Consider the following 10,437-nt stretch of genomic DNA (forward strand, 5'->3'; position numbering starts at 1 on the left):
CAGAGAACTTTACACCCCACCCCTTCATGACCTGAGCAGTAATGTAATTTTTTAAGGTAATGTGAAGAAAATAACGATTTATCGTAGCAAATCATTAGCAAATTAACTTAAATGAGCTTAAAGGCACTATGTTTCTCCCCTTTCTGTAGATTAAATAAGAAGCCATCTTACGATAAAACAATGCAACTCTTCTCCACAGTGTAGATGAAAGTGCAAGTGAAACCAGAGTGTATTGATTTTGTGGATATCCATTTGTTCCGCCTCCCAAAAGATTTACATCTTTGCAGTAAAGATGGTAAATCTATTTGAAACAGTTGATATGTTATACGGGAGCCAAATGACGACTGATTGCTTGCTGTGGTTAGGTTATAGTGTGACAGTCAGAAAAACAATCATTCAGACTCCCCTATAAGATATCAGCAGTATTAAGTATGAACAAATACAAGGCAGACTTTAATCCTATTTCACCAGGAAATATGGGATTAATCTGTTAGCCTTCTGTTTTCACTCTTCCATTGGACACTGACAGGGAGACCTTTAATAATTTATACACAAAAATGCAACATAAAAACATCCAGGAATCTAAGGGACATGAAGTTCAATCAAATAATCTTAAACACTAAATTACATATGTGAAATCTGATAAAGAATTACAACAGGTCATTTCAAATAACAGACAAAATGGTGGGGCTGCTCGATTACAGCGAATATCATAATCACAATTATTCTATAATATATAAACATAGTGCAAGAAAAGAGGGAGAAACTCAGCGCTACTTGCAGAAGAGCCTTGGACTGTGATTACTCTGAGCATCATGTATGGGAATGAATTACAACATATTTAAAAATATTTCTCCCTATTTCCCATACAGTCTGATTAAGTTGCTAAATTTGCTGCTATGCTCTTTTTACAAAAAAAGTAAAGTTACTAGAGGGTCTGAAAAGGTGCAAAATCCAGCAAGAAATCTAAAAGTTGGCAAAACTCAGCTGCACATTGCTACAAAGTAAAAGGGTGTGCTGAATATATATCACAAGACAAAACAAGAGCATCATTATGAAACTGAACTAGGCACAATAATAATTGTGTTGTCATATTTGCTGGAAACCAAAACCGAAATTTAAAACAAAATTTGGTTAATCGACCAGTCCTACAAAATCGTAACTTCAAGAAACTGGCACTCATCAATAGGTTAGATTCAGGGGTGTAGTGCTGTTAGTTTTTAGTGCCAGAACGCACCTTCGACATGCCTGCACGCTCTGTGGCTCATTTGTTTGAATTTGTTTTATTTCATTTGATTTTAATTTGGTATTTTACAGCACAACTTTAACAAGCATCAGGGCATAAAGAAATCCCAGCAGATATCACTTAAAAGCATTTCTAAAAACACTTTCTCAAAGTGGTCTTATGTAACCACTGTTTCTACAGTGTCAAGTGAACAAACATTAGTCAGCTATAACTATAAAATGAAGATATTTTGCTGCCTTTTTTATCTTTACTAGTTAATAGTTAGCAGCTTTAGACTTCAAGCAAATTAATTTGATTTGCTTTGCCATTCAAAGACCACTACCAGCAGCTACTGGCTACTTTTAAGGTGGAATGTTTTCTTGCATGTTACTAAATGCAAAAGTTGGTGTCAACCCACCTTAAATATGAATATGACAACTCTGACTATTTCTTTTGTTTTTACTGTCTCTCATAGGACATACTGTATGCTTTAGTGATGATTAGATCTTTAAGTGCTTAAAAAATGCATGTGAATTTTAACCAGATTATGCGAACTGCAAATATTTTTCCTCAAATGAAGAAAAAAAGGATCCGAGCATCGTTCTGGTGCACTCTGGCAGCACCACACCCCTGGTTAGATACGTTAAAGATAACTGATGGCCTGCTGCAAAAATCACCTGCCATAAGGCCTCTTTTGTAAAAGTATCTTTACTTTTACAGGACAACAGACAATGTCCCATTAAAATATTCTATCTTTAGCTTGGAATAGGTTTGATTTATAGTTTGCAGTTAAGGTAAATCCAGGACTAAAACCCCATCAGATGGTGTCCGTCTGAAACAGGATCCACCAACAGACATGGATGACTCGTTCCACGAACTGCTGACTGTGAGGGGCCACTTACTTAACTATTCACAGGGCCTGTCACTGGAGCTACACATAAACTCAATCCACTGAATGAAATGAAGTCATATCTTAATGGTATTGAGGCTGGAAACACCAAAAACAGTAATGAAAGTAAAGAAAAGCATTGATAAGACGTCCACTTACCTCGTCCACAATCTCCTCCTCCTCCTCATACTCCTCATACTCCTCATATTCCTCCACAATTTCCGTCATTTTGAGACGGTTTTAGAGGCTCTACAAAAAAACAGATACAGCATTTATTATTCAAACTATGAATGAACAGTCTTTAGCCTCATAAGCTGAAAAGCACATCTAATATAGAAGCTTAGAAAATAGCAGAAACAGTGCAGTTAAGTTAAAGAAAGTGTTAAATCAGTGGCACCAAATGACAATTTAGGACAGCATATACTGCGGCTTAGACAAGAGATCAAAAGACAACTGCACCAGTGATATTTTAGGATGCTGCCAGTCATCCCGTTGAACCCAATTACCCCAATCAAAAATAGGAAGAACACACAGCAAACACATGCTAGAAAAATACACCAATGTGCATGCCATACCAGCGAAAGATTCCCGCAGTATTTCCTGACAGTAAGGACGCCTCACTTGCCATCCACTAGGGTCTCAAACTTATAGTCCAACTTTGTGATTTGCCCTAAACAAAGTAATAAAAATGTGAGAAAACACCTCACAAACTTGGCAACAAGCGCAAATCAGTAATTGCACAGGGAGGACTGCAGATCAGGAAGGTGAGTGCATTACAACAGGCCTTTGCGTGTGTGACAGCCGCCCCTCCTCCCTCACTCGCCACAACACAGCTCCGAGAACTGTGCCTCCTGGATGAAGGTTGGCGACAGCTGCCCAACAGTGCTTCAGCTATTTGACATGTAAGCTAATGCCACGGCCTGATTGGTTGACTCTGTTTAGCAAACGGAGGGGCAATGCCTTCTGAGGCTGCAGGTTAAATATAGGATGGCGTACTAAGTACCTTTTTTAGCACTTGATTGCCCTCTCTTTAAATCAAAATATCACTTTCTGTGTAAAATAACTAAAAGAAATAGATGAAACAGTCGAGGCAGAAGGACAAAAAAGCCGCGACAGGTGCTCAGATTGCAGAGAGAGAGACAATGGCCAGACTGCGGCTGAAATTTCAGCTACATCCAAGGGAAGGTCTGATCTTGAGTCTTGCACATCTGATTTGTTTGGTTACTCCTTCACTGTGCAGCAGAGCCTTCACACACATTATCCTTCATTCAGTTGTCCTCCTGGATCCAGGTGATGGGAACGATGGAAATCCAAGCAGATGGAAAGCCATGCAAGGTGTAGAAAAATATGGATATTTGTTTTCTTTTGTTTTTCTCCTTTTTCTTTGCTTACCGGGTATTTCAAAGTTTAAAGGTCTCCCAAGCCGCCAAAGCCTCCCCAGCTTCCCTCCAGAGAAACGCTGGGCGACAGAACACAGCTGCGATTTCTACCCAGGTTATCATGTGGACGAGACAGCCAATCACAGGCCGGCGCTCTCAGGTTTCAACATCTAAATATACCTAAGTGATCCTTTCAGAAAAGAGCACCTGTTGAGGCTAATGCATCAGCGGTACAGTTATGAGGAAGGCAGTGGGGCATGGGTGGTGGGGTCTCAAGAAAACAAGGGTAAACCCCAATTACAACGGGGCCGCTCTGTGTGAACAAGTCCATTTGTTGTGTTGACAAAGCAACAGTTTTTTGGATTTTTTTGTAAAATATTGAAGCTTAGGTCTGACCGTGAGCCTGTGAGAAGGCTAACTGAAGGCCCAGCAAGGCCGAGAGCCAGATTTGTTGAGGTCATCTGTTAGCTGACCCCTGAGCTGGCTGGTTCCTCTCAAGAATCAGGTCAACGTCAAACCCCCGACGTTTGAGTCAAAAATAAAAAACAACTACATGCTCCCACAGACATGAAGCACAAATTAACTCTCTGAAAACTGGATTGACATTAGTCTTCCTGTGCTGCATTCAGATGCCTTTCACAAGCTATTTAAGACTTTTTAACTTGAACAATTTGGTTTGTTTTATTTTTAAAAAAAAAAAACATGGGTAAAAAGGCAATGACCAACTTCGCAAGAAATGTCCAAAAAACTATGAGACATTATTAAAAGGTGATGAAAAATTACCTGAAAATTATGTTTTTTAAAAAAGGGGAAGGATTACTTTAAAAGAAAAAAACTAAAGAAAAAATGTTTAAAAAAAACATTGTTTTTCATATTTAAAATACAAAAGCAATCAAAACAATAATGTGAACATTGCAAAACTAAGATAAAATAGGATAAAATAAAAACCCACCCTAAAATAACAATACGCTCTACAAGAAATGTGCACATGGGCACATTTCTTGTAGAGCGTATTGTTATTTTATGTTGCGTTTTTTTTTTTCTCATATATATAATATATATATATATATATATATATATATATATATATATATATATATATATATATATATATATGGGCATGGGCTTCCAAATTCGCAAAAATCTGTCCAATGTATGGTTAAGGTCATGAGTCAGTTTCTCCAGAGGAAGGACAGAGAAAACATTATTGTTAGTTGTTGTTGTTGTTGTTGTCGTCATCATCATATTGTATATTTAAAACAAAAAAATATATATTTTTAATTTCATCACTTTTTGGGGATCTTTTACTAATTTTCAGGTATATTTCTTGCAAATTCGTACTAATCTCTTATTAATTTTTGGGTCTTTTTTTTAATTCATTGCTTATTGCCTTTTTCCCATGTCTTTAAAAGAAATCAAGTCAATTTTGATCAGGTTTTAAAAGGTTAATAACCGCTAGTATTCCAAATGTGACTGTATCTGTAACAAAAATAAAGTCTGATAAATCACCAGAGCTCCTTGGATTAAGGACAAAGTCTGTTCCAGAATAATGAGTCACTCTGGTTAAGTCTTGACATTTACTTTGAAATGAAGATTGAAGATATTTGACATGATACATTTAGACCACTGACGGCAGAAGTACTGAAGTACTGATGCATACATTTGTGAAGTTTTTAGTTTAAAGTGGTCATAACAATTAAATATACAGCTGGTGACTTTTATAAAATTAACTTTTTGTCACATTTGCTTAAACTGTTACTACATCCAACAGTAAGATATGTGGGGGAAAAAATCATGTTCCTTTGCCTCCTTAAACGCTTTTAATTGAATAACCACATGTAAACAAAAACAAATTTGTGCTGAGGAGTGTCTAACGCTGTTGTTATTCATGTCAATCACTGCTCATGAACTGCAGTCAAACTGTCAAACAAGGCAGCACTGATCAAATATAAATCAAGATTCAATAACTACACTGCCAATTTTCTCTCAAATGTTTTAAGAAACATATTTTAACGCTCTGTTTAGATGTTAGACTTGTGCTTAAAATGTTGGAAAAGACGAGCCAAAACTCACCACCGCCTGGAGAAAACTTATTTAACAGTACACTAAAATATGTTTCTGAAAATATTTGAGGCAAAAGATGGGTACCGCAGTGACAGAATCGCAATTCAAATTTGATCAGCGTTTTTTAGTGTACTGTTTAGGTATACATTGAGAAAGTTTGGATTTAAGGATATTTCTCAGTTTTTAGGACATTTCTTAAAGTTTAGAACATTTCCAGCATTTCAGGAAGTTTCTAGGATTTTAAGACATTCCTCAGATCTTACAGTATTTCTTCGTGTTTTAGGATGTTTCTGGGGTTTTAGGACATTTTCTCGATTTCAAGACGTTTCTAGGATTTTAGGACCTTAGTGATTTAGCTAGGATCTCTGTCAGGGGGTGCTGGGGATCCTCCACTGGCACTTTTTTTGATGCACTCTGGCACCTTATGTATACTACAAGTACTAAATCAATTCATATTGTGAATCACTTTATTTTTATTTTGAAATCAGGGGTCACGTAATATTGTGTGGATGTACTGACAGTTTCAGAAAAATATGACAAAAAGTTCTTTTTATAAAAATAACAAACTGAATCTTTAAATTCAGCCTTGTTCCATTATATATATCAACAAAACCTTGAAACAATATGACAAACAGGTCATTTCAAAATGCAGTCCAATGTATATATATGCACTTCATGTTATAAAACAGATTCCATTCAATCTCTTACAACACAAGTGGCTGATTCTCAGCTCAGAGAAAGCAAAATTTTTAATTTTTAAAAGCAGTATGGAGCGTTCTGCTACTTAAGTTCCCCACGATCCGAGTGCATATGAAAGTGAGATACAAAAATATATCAAGAACTATTTCTGGATAGCATGAGCCATACATTTGTGGTCAAGTGATTTAATCGAACAGCATTTAATAAAGCATCAACTCTGAATGCATCGATATAGTGACACACGATAAAATGAATGAAAGACGTACTTACATTAATGTATTAACACTTCCTCTGTTCAGATGATGTGCCTCTCTCTCTGGTATGTCATATCTTTGCTCTCAGTCTTTGTGCCAGCAGCAGGGTGCTACCCAGGGGCCAGGATGGACAGCAGCAGCTGAGCGTCTCTCTCTGGAGGTCGGGTGAGAGAGAGGTAACGGCGCTCCGATCTCTGATGCACTGCACGACTGCTGCTTGGCCCTCAGCAGCAACATCACTACAGTTTTCATCTCATCTAATCTGCAAAACTGAAAAAGCAGTCATATATGAAAGGGTGAAGTATCATGGATATCTCATATGAATCCAAAACGATCTAAATAGCTAAATCAGGTTGTTTACGGGTATCAGAAACTTAAATCTAATACTTTTTACAGGGTTCATACACATTTTTTACATACATACATTTTCATAACTTTTCCATGACTTTGAGGCAAATTTGAGAAACCATACATGCTCTAAAATAACAATCTAAACTCCCTATCAGTTCTTTTACTATATAATGGCTTTTTAAAATAAATATATATACATTTTTAAATGGCTGCATTTTGTATTTATTTTACTGCAGATTTTTAAAGAAAACGTGAAGGTATTTTTTAAAAAACAATATGGCCCATCTTTTTTCCTTTACAATTTTTTGGCAATTTTTTAAGAACACAACACTGGCAATTTTTTTCTTTAAAAAAATACCAATTGCTATTAGCAAATGCCATGACTTTTACAGGTCTTTCATGATCATGCAAACCCAGTTTCTCTGAGAGAATTTCAACCAAAGTTTTGGACAAATCATCATTTTTTCCCGTTGAAGTATTGCAGGTAAGTATCAAAGTAAAAAGTATATATTTGATCATGTGCAGAGGTTGGTTTTATGTAAGAATTTGATTATTAGAGTGAGCAAAATTGATCTGCATTTTACTAACAGGTAAATACAAATATTACGAGACGAAGAAGACTTGTAGGTTTAGCATAGGCATAGATTTAGGGTTGAAGCAGGGGACACACCCCCTCAATATTTAGAGCATATGCATTTGCATTTGTCCTCCACTATAAAAACATGAAAGTAAGAGAGTACGTTTACTTTGAAGAAATTAAAAGACATTTTCACCATTAATTGATGCATGAAAAATTACCAAAATGTGGGAAAGTAATCAAATTTAACATTTGTTCAAAACTTATTTGGTCAAATATTTAGAAAATTGAACTCATGACATTTTAAGACATTTAAAGGGCCTACAGACTCCATGTAAATACCACTGAAACGCCTTTTCCACCAACATGGAACCGATTCCATTCGGTTTTCTGAGCCTAACTTTGAACAGTTCAGGGCATTTCAACCAATGCTCTGAACCAACCGTTTACAACCCAATAAGCTGGTTCCCTGCTAAAACCAAAGATTATCAGGTTTTTCTTTACCTGAAGTGAACCATGACAACATCAGTGCATGTGTCATAACCTGCAGGTTATATACGGAGGATGGAGAAGACAAGTGAGAACTCAAAAAAGAAAAGGTCTTATAGTGAGCCGACAAAATGAGTTCTGTTGATGTTAAACTTGAAAGGTGGAAAAGGATTTTGAAACTATGCAAACATTTGGTGTATCATATTTCAGCTTCAGACAGGTCATCGCAGACATGTGTTGACATTAACAGTCAAAAGAATGACCACCCAATGCCAAGGACACTCAGGGAGGACGCGACATGATGCTTAGTCACTGGAAAAAATGACTGATGACCGGTGAGACCACAACACAACAGCTGCAGGATTGACAACCACAACACAAACACTGCCAATTGCCAATCTGAGCCCAGCAACGCCCAAGAAAACAATGAATTCTAGTGAGGTAAGGGGCCCAAAATGACCAGTTAGTCAGTCGTAGAGTGACTTTGCTAGAACAGGATAGGTTGATGTTTACAGTCGAGCAGATTTACAGACAAACACAAACATCTGCACTGACCTTTCTGACTCTACAAGAAGAAAGTGATGTCTTGTTTACCAATGCTGGTAAGCAAGAGCTTAACGGATTATCTGAGTAATGAAATTACATCATTTTTGTGATCACTTTGGGAGTTGGATTGATTCACCTGACACCATCGCTGACACCAGTCAAAATAATCTCCCGTCCTGCACTAAGGATTGGCGGCAAATGGACACAGAATGGACAGTTTTCAAAGAATTACTATAAAGATGACTGTCTCACAGTTTGACTGAGTGTTTTTGGGCAGTTTGACTTACCTGAACTTCGACTTACCTGCAGCACCTGAAATATTTGCTCAAACTGAAATGAATAATCATTTGCAGATGAAACATTTCGACTGAAAGAGATTCACAGTTCACAGTGTGAAATAGCAGCAAAGACAACAACTGACGATGTCCCAATTTAATGTGAAACAGACCAAATTTATGACGCTGTAAGCTTTAGGAACAACGATAACTAACATAAATGTTCAAACATGTACATCAATGAATCAGAGCTATGGCAGTTTTGTATTTTTTAACTACTTTCATTTTGTTTTTAATTTACTTTAGTTGCAGTCAGTTTTTAAAATTGATTTGTTCATTTCAATTAGTTTTTTTTAATGTTTAGTTATAGTTTAGATTTTATTAGTTTCAATATAAGTTTTAGTTTTTTTAATTACAATATGAGGGTATTTGTCAGGAGCGAGATGTGGGAAGTTCAGAATAAGTATTACAATACAAACACAAAACTTTCTGATGGCGACAGACACAGCTGTGTAGACATCCCAGCCTCAATACACACAAAAACCAAAGCTAAAGGCATTTTCTGTATATTTGTATTTTCTTTTCTTTTGTTTCATTTTGTAAATAAACAATATAATTTTTATTTTGTTTTCATTTTCCTCTAAGTTCTAGTTTTTGTTCCTATTTCAGTTAACTAAAACATTTAGAAAACAATACCTAATTTTAGATTTTAGTTAACTATTATAACTGTAACGAAGCCAGAGCTTATTTTAAACAGGTGGGGGAAAAAAGGACAGAATGTGTCAAATTTGACAAAAATAATCAAGGTTCAATTATAGGAACTTCTCCAGTGCGTTGGCACATATCTAATTGTCTTTTTCTCATTGGCAGATTTTCTCTGGTCATGTAGCACCAATTTCAAAAGTATTTGCATCTTTCTTTAGGATAGACAAACGAGTTTTATGAAACGATCATCTTTCCAGCAGTGAAATCCTTCTTTAAGCAAAGCGTGTGAAGTTAAGATTGAATGTGACAGTAAATTCATCACACAGTATGAAAATATTAAAATTACACAAATGCAGAAATACATTTAAAGCAGTTAATGGGTCAGTTTTTACACGGCAGAAAGGAAGAAAGTGGCAAACCATGACGAATGGATGATCACAAGACCAAATCATGTGAGGCAGTGTGTGTATTATTGCTGTTTCTACACCAGAGATGACAATGTCTAATTTATTTGTTTGCTGACTTTGTGAAAAGCAACTTCCTCATAGCAAACATGAAAGATTTTAGGAGTCCAACAAGGAACCCATCAACAAGTGAAGAAACAACTGCACCACAAATAAAAGGAATAGTTTGGCTTTGGTTTGGTTCTCTCTGACAGTGCTTGCTATTCTTCTTATCTTAACCACTCACTTTGTTCTGCTCACATTTTGGACCCGCTTTCCTCTTCTCTCCCTGATTCCCTCCGCTGTCTAACTCTGGCTCTCTCCTCTCTACTCCTGTGGCTGCTCATCATGCTCCCTGAAAAGCACAGGGGACCGTGAGCTCATGTGACACATTCTGCCCCCTAAAGGACTAAAAAAAGAATAACTGACGTTATAAACAAGAAACTCAATATAGTATCCCTGGAGAAAAGTTAATCATACAGAAAAAAGGACAAATCTGGTGAGTCACCTGAAAGAAATACTCATTCACGACACGCTGCAG

The 10,437-nt window shown here is 36.5% G+C and overlaps 1 protein-coding gene across 1 annotated transcript in view; it reads right to left on the reverse strand.

The window, feature by feature from the left end:
- Nucleotides 1-3,566, reverse strand: part of LOC121948713 (nebulin-like) — an 86,779-nt gene extending 83,213 nt beyond the window's left edge. Inside the window, 3 exon segments of the mRNA XM_042494125.1 lie at nt 2,274-2,363; nt 2,690-2,784; nt 3,507-3,566. Coding sequence (XP_042350059.1) covers nt 2,274-2,342 — 69 coding nt within the window. The 5' untranslated portion in view covers nt 2,343-2,363; nt 2,690-2,784; nt 3,507-3,566.
- Between the last annotated feature and the right edge of the window lie 6,871 nt (nt 3,567-10,437).

Source organism: Plectropomus leopardus, chromosome 10, assembly GCF_008729295.1.
Source record: "Plectropomus leopardus isolate mb chromosome 10, YSFRI_Pleo_2.0, whole genome shotgun sequence".
In the NCBI taxonomy this organism is placed as follows: domain Eukaryota; kingdom Metazoa; phylum Chordata; class Actinopteri; order Perciformes; family Serranidae; genus Plectropomus; species Plectropomus leopardus.